Source organism: Pyxicephalus adspersus, chromosome 8 (assembly GCF_032062135.1).
Source record: "Pyxicephalus adspersus chromosome 8, UCB_Pads_2.0, whole genome shotgun sequence".
NCBI lineage: Eukaryota > Metazoa > Chordata > Amphibia > Anura > Pyxicephalidae > Pyxicephalus > Pyxicephalus adspersus.
The window spans coordinates 67,728,526-67,748,308 of record NC_092865.1 but is presented as its reverse complement, the minus strand read 5'-3'; the positions used below and the strand labels follow the sequence as shown (position 1 = coordinate 67,748,308).

Below are 19,783 nucleotides of genomic sequence, written 5' to 3'. Positions count from 1 at the left end.
TCACTGCATTACTTGTGTTTATCATGTTTTTACTGCTAATAAATTTATGTATGTCTTTTTACTGTAGATCGGATCCCTACACCATGGACTTGGCTGTGTAGGTATTCGTTTCTTTAACACTTCTTAGCTGTTTTCTAGCATCCATAAATTGCATATCAATCTGCTAATTACCAGGTAGCTTTTTAAAGAAGCCTAGTCCAGCATTATACAAACATTACCAGCTCGGTCAGTACACATTAAGCTGGCCAAGGTGAAAATAAGTTTATTGCATATTTTGGGTTTTGTATACAAGTGTATAGGAAGCAATTAGAGCTTTTGTGCTATAATTTAGGCTTGAGATAGGGGGTCACAAAAAAAAAAATTGGGGTAATATACAGCCTAAGACAGAGGGGCTTATATATTTTATATATTTGTTTATGCAAATATAAATATATTTTAGTAATAGAGATAGGTTTTATTATTTTCATTTTTTTATTCATAGTCATTTACCCATAATTAACTGGAGGAAAAACTAAAACTTGTACAGTGAAAACAGATTTGAATTATGTATAGATCTCTGCAAATATTTAAATCAAACTTCCTGTGTATGGCCATTCTGTCTTGGAAATTCATTGGTCAGAACTGGAAAAAAGTTCCCAAGATGCAACTGGAACCAAATTTAAATGTTGTGTATAAGCTATACTTTTAGATAGCTTAATGTAATAAAGTGGAAGGAAGTGCAACAGGTTTAGGAGTTTGTTAAGGAGTTATTTATGGACTTTTATTTTAACTTCACAATAGGAACTAGGATTAAAGTGGCTGTATTTATTGATCTCACAGCCACTTATTTTGAAACAATATTCTGTTTTACAAAACTGGGTTGCAGTTATTAGTATTTTGTTTTAAGAAGTGTGTTGGTTAATTTAATAAGCACAGAGCAATTATATGGAGTAACTCATAGCACCCAATCAGAAATAAGCTTTCTGATTCATATGAGTTATTGCTCATTACTCTTTGCCTTGTTAAATAAAGGCCATGGTGTTACACGTCATATCATGTACAGTGTGTCTATACAGCAAACACGTGTAAGCATTTGGAGAACATTCTACCTGTCTCTATATATCTGCCGTCATACTATATATGTCCTTTTTTTACAATAGATTGCACCTATCACTTACGCGCAATGAAGTCAACTTAATTTTAAGACAATATTCATAATAATGCATAAAACCATTGTACAAATCAAAAATATAATTTCCTTCACAAGTGACGACTAGTATAGGAAATTCAAACATATAGTTTATTAAAAATCATTTAGTTAGTGTTCAATTCCCAGCAATGTTTTAATGTTGTTTTAAATGTGTGGTTCTCTTCTTAGACAGTTTGTAAAAACATACATTTGGTGTTTCATTTTTGTCCATTTGATACTGTAGTATTCTAGTAGTAATATTTCAAACATTTACAGGACTTAAGTAACTAGAGCATTTTCTGTACCAGTGTACATAGGAAATAGACAAATTCCTGGTCTATCACTTGGTGTGAGGAAATGGCTGCCTATGTCCACAGAAGTGTAGCAGCATGTCACATATTATTTCATTTCCCTATATGCCCTTGTGAAGAACAGGAATGTATAACTGATATGTTAAAAGTTACAGAAATATAAATGCAGTGGGACAGAGATTGCACAAACAACCTTCATTTATCTCCACTGTTCTGCATGGCTGTGCAGTCCAATGGGCACCACAGTTGAATGTGGTGCACTCAGCTTTCAGATCTCAAAATGTCCGGCTAGCACATGGCTATGCTAGCATAGAGCACTGGAATGCAACTCAGGAAGCGTTTTTTTTTTCCTGCAACAAATAAGATCTAAACATACCTGTCAGTCATTATAACATAGAACATTAATACCTGCCACCATTTCTAGCTGCACAAATATCTTTAAGTTTCCTACTTTTTTTTACCTGCAGATACTTACTTCAACTTTACTTACCCCTTTACTTCTACTTACTTACCCCTTTATTTCCCCTATAATAATTTCCTTCAAGGAAGAAATGTAGCATACTTGTAACCTCTGAATATGGGAATCGTGTGACTCCTTTCTCATTCCCTACACAAGATATTGCTGCTGCCTGATGATCGGCCTCTTAGTCCTTTTTTCTCCTTTATTTTAATTAAGTCTAATATTTCTATCCATAACAAAGCCTAATTCAGAACACACAGACATTTAAATCAGAGAATGTCGAATTCTCCTCATGTGAAGCCATATGGATTTTCCAGAAAGAGACAGTCAGTATGAGCAGTGCTATTGCTAGACTTTCTAATAGAAATGTTCTAAAAAAAAAGCTAATATGTAGTAAGAATTAAATGTTTATCCTTAAAGATTAATATTTTTTGTACAATTATGGAAACCTTACATTAAACTTCAGTATAAAAACTTGTAAAAATGCGAAATTAAATTAAATAATATTAACAAAACACAATTACATTTTATCAAATAAAATATTAATTGTTAAATCAAAAGGTTGCCACCAACATAACACCAAAGCAGTGATCTGCCTTTTTATGATCTGATGCCCTAATCTTCCAGTTTATGGTCCAATTGAAGGGCATGTTTGTTTGATGTATGGCTGACACCCCTTGTCTGAGCTTTCTCATTGTAGAGCTTAACAACCCTATTACATTTTTCCCAACCAACAAAGTAAAAAAAAAGTAAAGAAAACAAAATAGTCTTTGTTTTTCCATTGGAGACCCTGGCACAAGCAATGACTGCTAATTACCTTCTCCCTCACAAACATACACATTTGCCTAAAACATAGGTACACATGGTTGTACCAAGAGCTTTCCCTGCAAAGGTCATTCAGCAGGCGGCATGTGTATAATTTACCAGCTAAAATCAAAATATCTAAGAGTGTATCTTTGACGTCACACAGACTAGAACAAAAACCATTTCAAACTTTATATAAATATTAATGTATAATAACGGGAGTGTGAACAGCCTATTTATGGGTACAAAGCACGATCACGGTGTATTTTTTGGAATCCTGTAAGCAGGAACTGTAGACAAATCTGAATTGACTAATGCACTTTGGGGCCATAGGTATGACCAAAGTATTTTAAAGACGGGAGATTTAGGAACTTTACACTTCTCATAAGTAGCATCTATGGTAAAATTCATCCTTTACTGCAAGACTTATGCTAAATTCTGACATGTGCTTGTGAACCATACATTAACTACTTTCAGCGGCCCATTTTTCATCCACTAGTCATCCAGGAGTGTTTAACAGCATATTTGACAGGCCTTTGTGAGAATGTGCTGGAGAAGTTGGAAATCTATAAATGCAGTTTGAGTAGCAGACCGCCTAGAGATGATGCATCACAAAAACTGTGCTGTTAGCAAACAGCTGAACAAGTAGGTGTAATGCGCCTGGGCACACAAACCAACCAACTCCAGATATCCTTGAATCAGGTTTATTCAAAATGGTACAGCACAGCAAGGGTTAAATTCAATCAAGCGAGGTACAGGAGGATAAGGCAAATGCAGGTCAGTAACAATCCGAGGTCAGGGCAGAAACTTTATATAAATATTAATGTATAATAACGGGAGTGTGAACAGCCTATTTATGGGTACAAAGCACGATCACGGTGTATTTTTTGGAATCCTGTTAGCAGGAACTGTAGACAAATCTGAATTGACTAATGCATTTTGGGGCCATAGGTATGACCAAAGTATTTTAAAGACGGGAGATTTAGGAACTTTACACTTCTCAGAAGTAGCATCTATGTTAAAATTCATCCTCCACTGCAAGACTTATGCCAAATTCTGACATGTGCTTGTGAATCATACATTAACTACTTTCAGGTGCCCATTTTTCATCCACTAGGCATCCAGGAGTGTTTAACAGCATATTTGACAGGCCTTTGTGAGAATGTGCTGGAGAAGTTGGAAATCTTTAAATGTAGTTTGAGCAGACCGCCTAGAGATAATGCATCACAAAAACTGTGCTGTTAGCAAACAGCTGAACAAGTAGGGATTTAAACTGCTCCAATTCATTCCAATACTAACAAGCGGTGGTTAGGGACTTGATGACAGTGGTGAATCACAGCAGTTCATTTGTCAGAAACCCTGTCCAAAGTTAGACTAACTTGGGTAAAAAACAACATACAGTTTCCACAAAGCATTCAGTGTACAGGAAAATATACCCATAAAGGAAGATCTCTGTTACACATAACATACACATAACATTACATCACACCTAAACCATTACATGTCAAAATTGTTATTTTCCCACCAATGAATGCACCTTAGTTTATTTATTGCATCCTAGCAATGAACTGCACTTCACTTGAGGTTTCTTATGTTTGCAAACACATTAAAAAATTGATAAACTTTGAATTAGTCAGATATAGACTTCCTGGTGGGAGAGCGCTTTTGCCATGATCTTTAGGTTTAAACTGCATACTTACAGATTATTGTCACATACCTACCTCCTTCTGATCCTTTTACCTAAGCACAAAAACTTCAAATATATTTAATTATTCTCTTTCGTACATTTGGAAGGTGCATGCAACGCTCTGGCATGCACATATTCATTGGAATCTGTAGCAAGTCAAACAGAGTCTACCTTAATTTCTGACTTTAGTACATCCAGAATTATCTAGTCCTTTGTCCCCCAATTCACTCTGTAGCCCACTCTTTTCATTTATATGATTTCAGTTATATCAGCCATGGAAACTCAGCATTACATGGGCCTTACCTAGGCCAGTCTGCTGCTTTTATGAAGCAATGTGCAGCCCCACCAGCTATGACCTGCTTGCATACCATAGAGAACCAGAGATAGCTATTAATTACATCAAAAGATGTAAAATAAGGTATATAATACAAATATAATGTTTTGAGGTGGGGTGGATGTAGGGAACCAGGGAAGACAAAATATGAACAGAGTAAACTTCAGCTTTAAGGTAAACTTGGAGCAGAGACTCTAGAAAAAGGCCTGAAGTGCTCCTGCTGTATTGTTCCATAGTGCATGCAGATACAGAGGCCAATGGTGGCTTTTTTTAAAGCGTTCATGAATGCTCAAAGCCTGGCAATGGGTGCATGGCATTCCTCATATAACTTAGCTCAAGCCACAGTGATATGGTTGCACAGTTGCAGAATGAATTGCACTTGCTGTATATGGCTTCTACAGTAACTTAATTCAAAATGTATATGGTCTGTGTGTGATATATTCTGTGTCTTGAAACAGGTCCTCTCCTTACCACACCGAAGGTTGGTCTGCTACTGTCGTCTCTTTGAAGTTCCTGATCCAAACAAGCCACAGAAACTTGGCTTGCATCAGAGAGAAATCTTCTTATTTAATGACCTGCTAGTGGTATGTATTAAATTAAAAGGGTTTATCAAAGGAAATGTCAATTGCAGGCATATATTAGATAGGATATTTCATTATGAATAGAGTTTGCCAGTGGAGCCCAGGCAGAGAGGTATGTGCTCTATTTATAAGTAAGGAAAAAGGCAGACAAGGAATCTTGTGATATTAATTGTACAGCTCAAGGCATCCGCAACTGCTAAATGTTTTATCACCATAAATTTGGTGCTTTCATCCCTTCTCCCAAAATAGATTTACAGATCAAGGAGATGCCTTTTTGTCTTAATCTGTATGCTTATGAAAGTCTCCCGCTGATGGGATTGTAAATGTGGCTTGTATAGCTGCAGATATGGAAAGCAGTAGACTCTAAATTTGATTTCTGTAATGGCTGCAGACTGCATTTATTTACGTATGATGGACAAGACATAGCAATGTACTACTGAAGTAAGCTCAAAATAATCTTGTCCTTCCACAAAAATTCATGTCAAGCATGATAGCCGATAATGTTTATTGGTCGCACTACCATTGCTAAATTGCTGGCTGTAGAAATACTACAGGTATTTAATGGTTTTGCTGCAGAATTTGCAGAAAAACAAGGAATGGCTGCACTATTATCACAGCACAGGACATCTTTCATTTAGATACATAGGTTAACTTCTAAAGTCTTAAGCTTGTAGTTACTGAAATGCATTTATATTATTAATTTTATATTATTTTTTGTTATTTCTTGTTTTTTTTTTCATTTTTTTTATTTTTTAAACATTACAGCAAAATCAATATAGCACAGTCTAATAAAAGAAAATACAATTCCAGTGTTACTTCACAGCTGGATTCCATAGATTTCATGTTTTTAATGTGTCTTCATTTTATCCTAGGTAACAAAAATCTTCCAAAAGAAGAAAAATTCTGTAACCTATAGCTTCAGACAGTCATTTTCCCTGTATGGAATGCAAGTGATCTTGTTTGAAAATCAATGTAAGTGTTTAATAATCATAGGAATGGAGGCAATGAATTAGTTACCTGAATGGCTGTCAATGCAATGGAGAAGGAACGCTTCTCCACACTCTTTAGAAATAAAGAAGCTACTTGAGTGAGAAGCAAATATTTTCAACATGACAGAACAGGTCCAGTTGAATGTAACTACCTACTGTAATCTTAAAGTATATTCACAACCTACCTGCAGAAAGCTTATTTTTCTTACAGCATTGCTGTAATTTACCACTGCCTAGAAACTTCTTTATGAAGTTTAAGTTCAGGAGAGACAATCTCAAAGGGAAGAGCTACTACTGTGCTTAAAAAACCCAGACTATTGACATGACTATGGTAGGAACATTAGATTTTGAGCCCGTTTAAGGGACAGTTAGTGATATCACAATGAACTTTGTAAGGAGCTGCGTAATATGTCAGTGCTATAAAAAATACTGGCTAATAATAAAAAGGCATTCCTCCCACCGACCAATACACTAATGTACTGTGAGCTCTGGATTTAGTAATCATAACGGGTTTCCTAGGACATGAAAGTTATTTTAATGGTTCCCCATGTAAAAAGGTTAGGAAAGGCTGTTCCAAACCAGCAATCACCAACTTGTGGTTCACAAGAAAATTATGGTAGTCCACGGACCATGTCTTTCGCATGAATTGTAGGCTTAGGGCGGTGGGTGGGATGTGTCTCTGGCTCAGACCTGCGATGGGAGAGTGGGCCGGTTCTGGCATCATGATGTTAGTCCTCCGTGATGCCCAAAAGGTTGGCGACCACTGTTCTAGACCAAAAATGTCCCAGTCCTTTAGCAGAATTATATACAATATTCTTCCATCAATATTCCAACACTAACTTACTCAGCAATACAATATTTAGGTTTAGTCAGCATACATTATTTCTGTGATTATGGTCATTTAAATGATGTAATACAATCAGGGAATCTGCCTAGATTTTTTTTTAATTTACACTTAGTTTTGTTCTACTAATTTGATACATATTTACCCTTATCTCATGAAGCAGGCCCTCATTTTTTTACATTTTTTATTTGCCTAATTTTTTTTTTTATTAAGCGGAAGTACAGACATTTTTGGTTTGTTGAAATGTTTATCAAAAGTAATGTAAAATAAGCTTCTTACCATCTAGATTGCTTCTCTTTAGTTAACTTTTACCACTGTAGAAGTTTGAAAGCTGTACCCCTTTAAACCTGGTGACCACTTAAGGTACATCTCTGTTATGTACAGCACAAGAGGCACTTAGCACACTGCTTTAGATGTTTTATGGTGTATACCCACCCAAACTGTGCTACATAATGGCAGACTTGTTTATTTAGGGTTGTTGTACCTACCTGTTGTAAGTTTTTTTTTTTTTACATATTATACCTGTTATGCATACTAGAGAGAGGTTAGTAATATTTAAAATGTATTTATCTTGAACCTTTATTTAACTTTAAAGGAGAGATGGCAAAGGTGACTGGTCGTAATATAGCAAGCTCAATTAGATGGGCAAAATAACACACTGGATAATTTCATAGATCTAGAAGATAGGAAAAGTAGGAATAAGCATGTCTCTTTGATTTCTACAATACTTGCTTTTCCCAGAGTTCTCAATTTAGTGAATAGAATATGCTGACTTGGATTCACTTGTGTCTAAATCACAAGTCAGGCTTTTACCATAGGGAAAATGCTATTGTATGCTTGCAGCTCAAACAATTTAGTTTGGGCTGTGTGCCTATAATTTCTATTTCTTAAAACTGATGATGCCTGTTTTGTGGTTGGCTTGACAATGATGGAGAAGATTCATTTCCACAAGACATTTGATGTTTCAACAGCAGGCTTAGTAATTTGTTTTTCACTTGAAAGCTGCAACGCTTGTTTCTTCTGAATTACAGCCACCAGAAGCATACAAATAAGAGAGAAAATATGCCATATATGTGCTTTATTGGTCATCCAATTTTATCAGTGACATATCTGGGATTTCTCTTTGTCACCTGTATATGCTATTAAAATTAGAAAATACTTACAATTACTATTATTAGGATATTCATGCTAAAATTATGTATTTATAACACCTACCTACATGCAGATACACTATACACTCTAAGTATTTATCTAATAATGAATTCAATGTATTCTTAAGTTCAAATCCTATATACATATTTATTTTGGCTTTCTGTCATGAAGGGAAGTCATTGTGATCACCTAAGAACCAAGCAATAGGTTTACCTGAATGTTAGTCCCTGTGGCAGCTTGTATATACAGAAAGTAAATATAGGCTGCTGTGCCCTGTATATGCAAATCACACGTAAACATCAGATCTAAAAAGTATATAATGTATTGGGGAAAGACAGGCAGTTGGGTTCTAAATTGATTACAGTAAAATATTTAAAAATTGGAACAATTGGATTTATTTATTGTATAAGAATTTGTTTTGCTCTGTCTACCAATATGCCTTTTGGCCTTTGGGCATCCATACCACCCAACTTTTGATGATAGGGAAAAAGAACGCTTTAACTCAAAAGTTACAAGTAGTGAGACACCGCTGCCATGCCCCCACTTTGCATCCACAAATAGGAACAACTGAGAAAGATAGACAGAGGAACTTGGTTTTGAAAGAGTAAAAAATATTTCCAAACCACAGACAGTTGGGAGGTGTGGATCATTAGAGTTCTACTTCAGCCATCTATCATTCTACTCTAGATCCATAGGTCACTTAGCTAGTATATATAAATTCTATGCATATGCAGTAATGCAAATAAGTTAAAAGCCACATTTTATGCAGCGAATATTAGATTCTCAATGTTCACAGCCTGACATATTGCACGGGAGAATAGTTAATGTTTTCCTTCCGATTCACACATTTCTCTTTTGGGATTTTGAAGTTGGGATGACACAGCAAGCTGCTATTACATGACATCTGCTGCCTCTCGGGCATTTATGACAGATTCATGGGCATCCCATAATGTATGGATAATGCGCTAAAACATTAACATTATAGTTCTGAAGTGAGCAGAATTAACACATGTCTTAGGTGCTGGAAAGAAAGCTGTATCAGGCAGTCCTCCCTTCGCTCATAGCTATGGAGAACAAAAACAGATGTGATAAGCTGCCAAGAGGTTCATGAATTACACAAGACAGATTCATCTCTCCTGCCTTCACATTCCCAGCAACTGTCAGCAATAATAAGTAGAAAAAATGAGGAATAAAGGAGGATATGAAGACGTGTTATTTCTTCATTCATGAAAACAACCAGCTACAAATTATTTATATCAAATAGAAATAGCAAAGAAATATGCAAGCTACCATTGCTGACTTTTATTTTTAAAGGAGCAGGCATTATAGCTGCCATTGTAAACCTGGTTTTACTATCTACAGATTGCTCAAGCTGGAACAAGCATGCAGAATGCAAGTAAGTCTTAAAAGACTTTACTGGCTGCAGCCTTGATCCAAGCCAGTGGCACAATTAGACTTTGCTAAAGAATTAGAAACTGTTTACTTAGCAAAATGTAAGGAAATAAAAATATGGGGAAGCTGGGTTCATTATGAATACTCAATCGTGTGCAGGTAAATCAATTTTTTTTTCTTGCGTTGTTGAAGTGAACACAATTTAGCCTTTTCTACTAAACAAAGTGATTATTCACTTTGCCAAGTGATCAGTCTGTGTTCCTTCAGTAAATCAACCCCAAAAGGTAGTATTGGAATGACAGACCAGAAGACATCACACAATGAATCCTCGACAGTTGTAGCTGCTTCTCAACTTCTTGGATAAGAATATGCTCAAAACAAATACCATTAAAAGGCCTTTGGCTGGACAACAGTCACCATCTCCAGTCATTATAACTCTGCAATCACATTCACCATAAAGATTGTAAACTGTGTTTTGGGAAGCACTAAATGCATAAAAACTTACAAGAACATACCTAGGCACATTCAAGTGCTATCATCTAGAAATGTGATTTCTAAAACTTTAACAACTGTTCTTCTTAATACAGACTATCCAAATGGTATCCGTCTGACATCAGCAATTCCAGGAGCTGACATTAAAGTTCTGATCAACTTTAATGCTCCAAATCCTCAAGATCGCAAGAAGTTCACAGACGATTTGAGGGAGTCAATTGCAGAGGTTCAAGAAATGGAAAAGTACAGAATAGAGTGTAAGTACAAAGGTATATACCCTATGGATTTATTCATGAAAAATACCTTTATTTTCTTTATTCATTATTCTTAATTCATTGCTAATATTAATTGCCCATGTGACATGGCACTTATTCTGCAAATGTTGTTTTGTTTCTAGGGGTTTCTTATTAGTGTTAAATGGTGACAATACCTATGTATCGTACATTAAAGCAGACAATTAAAACCCGGTCAGAATAGATGATCACGTAGGCACTCTAAATAACTTGAACGTTTTCTTATGCATTCATTTCTGATGGAACGGGGTTGTATATTAACAAATTAATTAATTTGCAGAGCGGAATAAACACAAGGTTCACTTATGCCTAGTTATTTTGGACAGCTTGGTATGTTGACATTGTAAGATGTGCAGATTTATGAAAGTTTTGGGCTTAGCTTTATTGTTGTCATAACTCCCCCTTAAATTTCTATCAAGCCTTGCACCTAATGCCTCAACATGTCAAAAAAAAAATATTATTTAAAACTTATTTCAAGTGTATTCATCGACCCCCATGTTTCCATGCATTCAACTTGGCCAATCTTTATAAAAGAAAACATGAGTCCAGTACTTCAAGATAGTGGCCTAGAAAATGTGTGGACGCCAATTACAAAAGAAAAAACAGTTCATAGTGAACTGTGGGCCCCAGGCTCGGAGGCAACTTTTGGTTTTCATCTGTATAGATTAATAAACAAAGAAAATGAATGTTGGATAATGTTTCCTGAACTACAAAGAATCTTCTAATTAATCTTGGAATGCATCCTATTACCTATTCAACCCATTTGTGTTAAGTCCAGAATTACTAACTGAAGAGGGAAATAAGAAATAATTATTACAAGTTGCACCTTTTGATGCTTAGTACTGCTTCCTCTAACACTGACCCACAAGTGCCAATATAATAAATACTGTTCTTCTTTCTTAGTTAAAAGCCAGTGCACTCAGGACATGATAGGACATTAACAATGGAATATGAAAAAAAAATAAACATTGTGTTTTAGTTCTGTGACAAATGTCTGTAGTACAACTAATGTCCTCCGTATTCTTATTCCTTTTGCTTTAGCGGAGTTAGAGAAGCAGAAAGGGGTGGTGCGTCCAAGCATGTCTCAATGTTCCAGCTTAAAAAAGGAGTCTGGTAATGGCACTTTGAACCGGACGTGTCTTGATGACAGTTATGCCACAGGAGAGGGCCTAAAACGCAGTGCCCTCAGCAGCTCCCTTAGGGACCTCTCTGAAGCAGGTAAGAACCTTTCTATTATACCTGGTTATGAGCTTAATATACACAAATATGTATATTCCATCTAAATATACTATAATTTGTGATGTATACAGCCGTAACCCTGAAATGAGACTATTGATTGGTTCATTTGCTTTTTTGTTTATTATTTTGAAAACTGAACCATTGTAGATTACTATGTATACTTGTAACGGAGAGTGAAGACAGTGGAAAGCGTAAGTGGAACTGTAGAATTAGAAGCAGACAGACCCAGGTCCATGTAACAATTGCTTCATGTGAATCCTTTGCTTCTGTGTACCTGTGCATTACATTTGATGAATGAAATGGAGTGAAGCCCTTCTAAATTCACAGCAGCTCCACATTGCAATGCAGTAGAAGATACATATCCTGTTTTATGATGTCCTCCATACTCTATTTGCTGCAATTTTGCTACAGCAACTACCCCAAATAGTCTACTGAACTGTGAACCATTATCTTCTACTGCCAATAATAAAGGTTTTGCATTCATCATATTAGCACAATATAAAATGTATCTAACGCAAACTCGGAAACATAGGCAAACAGAAATATTAAGTAGATAAAGCTGTCTCACTCAAAGCAGCAACCCAACTCTCCAGTTGTCTGAATAGTGGAATTTAACAATGTTCTTGGGTGAACCACTGCCTCAGACTGTTAGTGCTGCCGATATCAAACATTAGGTGCTTACTTTTACTATCTGATGCCTCAGGTAAAGGTGAACATCTGTTTATTTAGGATAGACAGCATTATGTCTGAGATAATTCTTCCCTTTGGTATATAATTAAATTTGATCTGGTAAAGTTTAATGTAGCTGTCCCAATATCTGCCTTAGGTACAATGTATGCTGATTATCAGGGAAAAACAAAGTTTAAAACAGGGGTAAACTTTTCCACCTATAATAGTACAAAGGAATTTAGTGTTAGCGGTTCTTAAAGGTATCTTTGTAAAACACTGCTGTAGAAAATGCAGTTGTTTTCCTGCTGACCATGTCGTAAATCAGTCAGGATTTCATTTCAGTATTTAGTTTGACCTAGCCCTTACATTTTAATTTTCCCTTCCCCTTGGCTGTTTAAGGATACATCCATACTCATGCTTGGTCATCAGTTCAATATTACAGCAATCCATTTACAATATTTTCTGTTATTCATTCTTCATGCCATCCACTCATAATATAATGGTTCAGGTAGTCATAATCCACATGATATGCTCCACATTTAAATAAAACCTTTTACTAGTCATATATATATGAGGGGGTGCTAAGAAGTTCCTGGCTTTGTCCCCTTCCAAATGAAATAGAAAAATGAGTGTGGATGCATATGACAGCCTAATATCTTGGTATGTCTCTTTGCAAATATCAGGTCTTTGCCATTCTTACAACTGTTTTTTCTTTTAGTAAGAAGCTGTGATGGCCGAGGCACAAGCAAGTTTCACGTTGTTGGAGTTACGGGGCCATCATGAAGTTTTTGTTTCTCCAGGGAATGTCAGCAAAGGACATTCACACTGAGATGTCATAAACACTGGGAGAGAGGTGTCCTTCCTTTCCTTGGAAGAACAAAAACTTCATGACGGCCCGTAACTCCAACAACGTGAAACTTTCTTGTGCCTCTGCCGTCAAAGCTTCTCACTAAAAGAAAAAACAGTTTTAAGAATCACAAAGACCTGATATTTGCACAGTTACATACTAAGATATTAGGCTGTCATATGCACACACACTCATTTTTCTATTTCATCTGGAAGGGGGCAAAGCCAGGAACTTCTCAGCAACCCCTCATATATAGAAAAGGATATGCAGATAAAAGTACTTCTACATAACATCCTTCTTTTACCTTTTTAGAGTCTAGTGTTCATATTTCTTGAAAGCCAGATGTTAGTGCAGGCAGCAAAAAATCATCTGCTCTATCTGCCATTTTTTACTCGTGTCACTACAGTTGTGTTATACCTTATAAAGGAGGAATTGCAAAAATGTCACGGAATCACAAAGTGTGTATATTTTTAAGCTCCCACCTTTTTTTTTGTTTTTTCACAAAGGTGAGCAGCAGAAAATGGTGGAAAGTGAAGACAGGATTGCAGAAGATTATCACATATTTTATAACAAGCTTTACAAAATAAAATAATGTATTCACATTATATCACTATATCCATACCAACAGCCATTTACGAACAAAATGTAAAAAAATATATCACTGTTGGAAGTCCTGTATCTGGCCCTGTAGAATGTTTCTTGGCTTATTCATTAAGCTGTATAATATTCATATCTGTTTACTAACAGATTACAAATGTAATAATGATATATGATATGTAAAAGTTGTGCATACTTGTACTATATAATTATCTTCCTTACAGTTTTATGTCTTTCTTTAAAATTTAATAAGTTAAAAAAAAGTAAATTAAAAATAATTTAATCTCTGAAGACCCCTCTGCGTGACTTTATTAAAATTTTTGATTGGTTTACCCACAGCCCATGTTATAGTGTATATTTGGATTGCATTTTCATCTAGACATACAACCCCTGGTGCCCAAAGCCAGAGCTGCATCATCCACATGGCACCCCCAAGCTAGGGCCCAGAAAATGTCAAAGTAGTCTGGCTACAACCTCCATTTGTTTGCAGTAAATCAAAGATACAACATAACTGCTGCTGAACAACTGCCTGTCACCCCACAAGGGAGAATATGTTAAAAATATAGACCTAGACGTATAGATCTATGGCAGTGTAGACAGTGCAAATAGGGGGGCTTCTTCTGGGCATATTGTAAGTATTTACAGTGTTACCGAAATATGTGGGGCCAAAGCTGCTCCCTTGCCTAGGACCTAATACTGCCTTTATTCTTCTTTGTCCAAAATAAACTTTTTATGTGGGTCACCCCACTTTCATTTGTTTGTTCTACTAGTCCTAACTTGGTATAGAATGTTTTGACAGTATGTAAGTAATCTTATGAGATGAAAAAATGTGTGGACAATAACTTCACAGGGTAAAACTGTATTTTCCACTATTCCACTTATTATGCCTGTTTGGAGATCTAACCCAAGTCTACTAAAAAGAATTACTTGCCAGTTTGTTACAGGACTTTTGGAGCCTGGCAGCAATATCACCAGGCCCAAAATGTACCCACCCCAGCCTATATGGCAACTTCAAAAGTGTAACACAAACACTGCATTTCTGGAAAAATTCAAAATAATTCAGCTACCGCATTTAAAGCAGAAATAAGGTTCAGCTTTTAAAAATACACAATCAGGCAGGTCACTATTGCACAAAGGGTGATGTCTGTTCTGCAATAATTCCCCCTACCTACCTGATCATTTTAGGTATTTGCCATAAAGCTGAGCTGCGCATGTTCAGCATCCGCTTTGGTTGTCAGGATTGCAGCTTCCCCTGAACATGCCAGGGATTAATGAACTCCCACATGCCTTTAATCAATATAGATAAAGATATATGATATAAAAGATAATGTTCTTAGGTTTTGGTATTTTATTATGTATTTACAAAATAATAGAAATGTTTTGCTTTTGCTAATAATTCAGTTTAAACATTACCTTAATATAGAAGTGAGCATACCATATAATATTCTTTTAGAAATAAAAAGACGTCCCTATAGTTTTTTGGATCATTTTACATATGCCACATCCCTTAATATATATGCTACAAAAGAAATCTTTTTGAGCAACAGGGTCAATAACCTTGGGACTTTTAAGGCATGTATTCATTTAACAATCCGATACAAATTTCCTAATAATACACACGTTTATTGAACAGATAAAAAATATAAAAACACTTATATACTCCAATGATCAATTTGTGGTTGGGGATCAACCACAAATTGGCCGGATTGTTAAATGAATTGTATCGGATTGGTAAATGAATACATGCCTTAAAATTCCCAAGGTTATTAACCCCGTTGCTAAAAAGATTTCTTTTGTAGGACATATAATATTCGTACTGCTCTTACTTTTTCCATCCATTATTTGCTGGAAGAAATCACAACATTTATTTAAAGGCAGAAATGCTATTTGTTTTGGTCAAGGGATACACTAAACAATTTTTTTTCTTCCATCCCCAAATCTCATAATATTTTTTCTAGCCAATAGCAGAATTTAGTAGGAATACATAACTGTATCTCTAAACTGTGTTTCAAAAATTAGAAATGCAAATATTCTGACAACCGTGATCAATCTTGTGCCTGGAATGGGTACTCATGTGTATTTTAAAAGAAGCTAGAAACTATTTAAAAATAGGCATTCAAGGGCCCATAACTAACCACCACTATTGTCTGACTATTTAATTGTGCATTGTATCTCTGGAGGTGGTGTTTTGGTACAATTGAAGGGTTTATTCTTCTTGTCAGAGCTTGTTGGCCAAAATATTGGTGTAGGAATATTCAAAATCAGTACAAGAGGTGCAGTAAGCACAGATCCACAGAATGGATAAAGCAGGAGCATCTTGCATACAATGCTGCTCTTCAGACACAGCTTCCTCGCCAGTAATGAAAGTAGTTGTGCAGTAGTAACATCATCAAATCTCACTTCAAAACTTGTAAGATTAGCAATTTTAAAATCAGCAGTACCTCCTATACAGCAGATACACATATATGATACTGCAGTACAGAAGTTTCACTGCTATTTTTAAGAAAAATTCAAAGTTAAATCAAGTAAATAAAGATGCTGCTTAGGCACAAATAATTTTGTGGATGCTTGCTAGAACATAGCTTTTTAATTTCCAGCCCACATTATGTCTGATATGACTAGTAGCATTTAAGGATTGATAAGTAGCCCAATCTAGCTGGAAACAACCACAAACTAGCAGCTCCACTGGAGGTCGTGCAGCTTCACATTTTGTGCTTAGCAAACTTTAGTTCCATAAATATTTGTGGACCATTATGTTTTATGTGCTGGGGCTTTGCTTTAGCTCAAGTATTTGTGGCCTTGGAGGAAATTATAGGTTTTGTAGATTCCCCTTATTTTAATGACTGTGAAAAGGGCAAATGAACAAACCACAGACATGTCCAGTTTGCTGAAATGACAGATAGTTAGTTTTGACTGTATGCTAGAAAACATCTCCAGATGCCATGACTCACTTACTGGATCTGGTACCTATAAACATTGGGTCCTTCAGTTTAAAAGGGAAACTGGTAACTTTTTAAAGGAGATCCCTGTTGGTATTAATTAGTATTTTGAATAAATACCTAATGTTACAGTTCTGAGGAACTTGTAAGATGTATACCAAAGTAATGACTCTTGTCCTACCAAGATATTTACATATAGCAATTGAGTATAATTTGTGGTAGTAAAATTTGTGTTATGACACAGTACATAAAGATCTAGGTATTTTTCAACTGACGTCAACAAGAATTATTCAAGCTGTGCCATTGAGAGCAAAAAGGATGACATACAACCTAAGATTTTCCAAATATGACAGAAAGGCTTTGTATTTACCTCAAAAATTCACAATCTTTTATGTGTGGACACTTTAGGAAGAAAACAATATATTTGCAAGAATGTCAATTTCCAGACACAACTACCAACTGCTTGTTAATACTGAAGCAACAAGGTCTACTTATCAGACTCTGAAAGAATTGCCGTGGAAGCCGTCATAGCTCATTTTAGGGCTTTTTTATCCTATTTTTACTGCTTATTGATTATTTAAGCTAGAACAGCAATGCTCAATAGAAGCCTTAACTTTTTACTAGCTGGTCTTGGAAACTTGAGCTTTAAAAATAAATGGACAAAACAACCTTCAAACTTTTATGCATGTGTTTTTTCTTCAGTATTTGGAACCCTAACTGCCTTGGTGCATAGATTTTGGTTTTATCTATTACCTTTTCATGGGCTGACATAAATTCAGTTTGCCTTATGTTTTGCTTTAAATCAAGCTCATATGTTTGCACATTGGGATAAAAAGTAAAATCCTTTTTCAGTAGTTGCAGGCCGCATTTAAAAGTTTAGCAAGTTAGCTGGAATATCAACACTGTTGTCCTCAAATCACTACCAATGCCTACTGAACTGTTGCTGACAGACAGGCTGCATTATGATGAGTAGTCAAAATATTTTTTTTTTCAGCCTATAAGGGTAGTTCATATGTGTTACAACTGAGAACATCCATCAGTAATAATTCAGTTAAAGGTAGTTTATTTGGTTAAGTCATCTGTTGGCATCCTACAGAATATAGAGTGCGTAGAATTACAAGGGGGGAAAAGAAAAGCAATACAAAAAAAACATTTAGACTTTTTTTGCATTATTTTTAAAAAATAAATACTAAAGTCTTGTGCTCTATTTTTTTATTTTGTTTAGCATGTACTGTGTATATTTTGCATTATGCACTGTACATACCGTATATGTTATGCGTGTGCGTGTGTGTGTGTGTGTGTGTGTGTGTGTGTGTGTGTATGTTGTATGGGTCTTTTTGGTCTTTGTACAGGACACTAGAGGTGGGTGCTGGATGGCAAATACATTTCCCCTTGCTTTAGGTTGTTACTTCTCTGGTTGTGGAAGTTTCTTATTGTGAAAACAGTCCAGGGCCTGGAGACCTGGACTCTGAGATAAGAGAGAGTGATCTGGGTGGGATTTCCAATCCCACTGCAGTACAGACCAGGGTTTCAGAATGACCTGACATTTATATCTGGGGCTGTCAGGAAGTTGGGGTGTCAGTCTAAGAACAAGAAATGAAGCTGAAGGGAGCAGGATTGGGCAGCTCCATGCTGTTTTAGAGTAAAGACATTGAAGCTGGAACACTTCCTACGTGTGAGTACCAGGTCTCTTTCTGGTGTAGCCATTTGGACGGCAGGTCTTGATTTCCTGACCATATGGGACTTATTCCCCTTATTTTGTTTTGCTGAATTAGGCTGTTTTGTGTTTCCGTTATGCTGAAGCTGTTTTTAAGTCTGAGCCATAATAAATGGACTTTACTAATTATACAGTGTCCTACAATGTGCTTATTTTCCTAACTTCACACCTTGATACATTTGATTGTTTGTTTTATTGGGTTACACTATTTTTGTACTATATTTCTGCTACCATTGCTATTAGGACCCTCCTACTGTGACAGTTTAGATGGGGTTCCATCGCAAAGCTGTGATGAAATGGGGTTTATATATGGTCCAGTCCCATCCTGATTGTTGGAAACCCACTGTTGCCAATTATGGCAGATACCTGCTACCCTTTCATGGCATTAGCTCCATCTAAAACAACCTAATTATTGCCTAGCGATACCATCCCTCATTTTTAGGATGAACAAAAAAACTATTCCTCCTGCAAAGACCAAATAGATAATAGATAAAATTAGTCAACCTGTTGAGAAATCCTTTATTTTCTGATTCTGTATGTGCCTACCTTTAGAGAAGGGTAAATCCTCTAGTTCATTTTAGTAGTGAGCAGTTTAGGGTGGAAATGCTGCTACTCCATAGATACAGTGCAGGGAATGTAATCCTAGGATAGGAAGTATGGTACTGGTGGAATTGCCAGGTTAAAATAAACAGAAAAAAAATGCAGCCACCATAACTAATGACTGGTATTTCATTTATATAATGCACTTTGAATTTAGTTTTGTTGCTAGATAGATTAAGTGCTCCTTTTTAAAGTATATTTGCTATCAGAAAATTCATGGAGCTGACATTAATAATAAAGTTTTAAAACTTTACCTCTTAGCGTTTCTTTTGGTTTTTTTGTTGGACTTCATTTTCATGCTTTTTTAATTTTGCTTCTATACAGAGCACATTTTACCTGCTGTTATTCTTGGAATAATTAGGGAGACCGTGTTTTTTGGTAAATTACAAGATTGCAAGATTTTCTATGTTAAAATATTTTTTAGGCTGAAAAAAATTTTTCCAGATAACTTTTAGGTTGTGTCTAGCTGATGTTTATGGGGTTGGCTGCGAACTAGTAAAACAGAAAAACCACTCCTTCAGTGGGGTACACCCAATGGTTGACATGCCTTGCGGGATAAATTACGTGTTTCAGTCTGCAATTCAAAGTGTTTTACGAAAGGATTTTTTGGGAGGCAAAAAAAATTATTGTTTAATAACACAGGGAACATAAGGAATCTAAGTTTTTGT

At 35.8% G+C, this 19,783-nt stretch overlaps 1 protein-coding gene across 14 annotated transcripts in view; it reads left to right on the top strand.

The window, feature by feature from the left end:
- Positions 1-19,783, top strand: part of IQSEC1 (IQ motif and Sec7 domain ArfGEF 1) — a 378,402-nt gene that overhangs the window by 346,702 nt on the left and 11,917 nt on the right. For 10 of the 14 annotated variants that reach the window (XM_072421014.1, XM_072421019.1, XM_072421017.1 and 7 more), the window contains 5 exons: positions 68-97; positions 5,223-5,348; positions 6,218-6,317; positions 10,310-10,483; positions 11,549-11,725. In XM_072421014.1, the coding sequence (XP_072277115.1) occupies positions 68-97; positions 5,223-5,348; positions 6,218-6,317; positions 10,310-10,483; positions 11,549-11,725 (607 nt within the window). Of the gene's footprint in view, positions 1-67; positions 98-5,222; positions 5,349-6,217; positions 6,318-10,309; positions 10,484-11,548; positions 11,726-11,893; positions 11,938-13,768; positions 17,476-19,783 lie in introns of those variants that run through there. The other 4 variants (XM_072421015.1, XM_072421022.1, XM_072421026.1 and 1 more) reach the window with 3 other exon arrangements.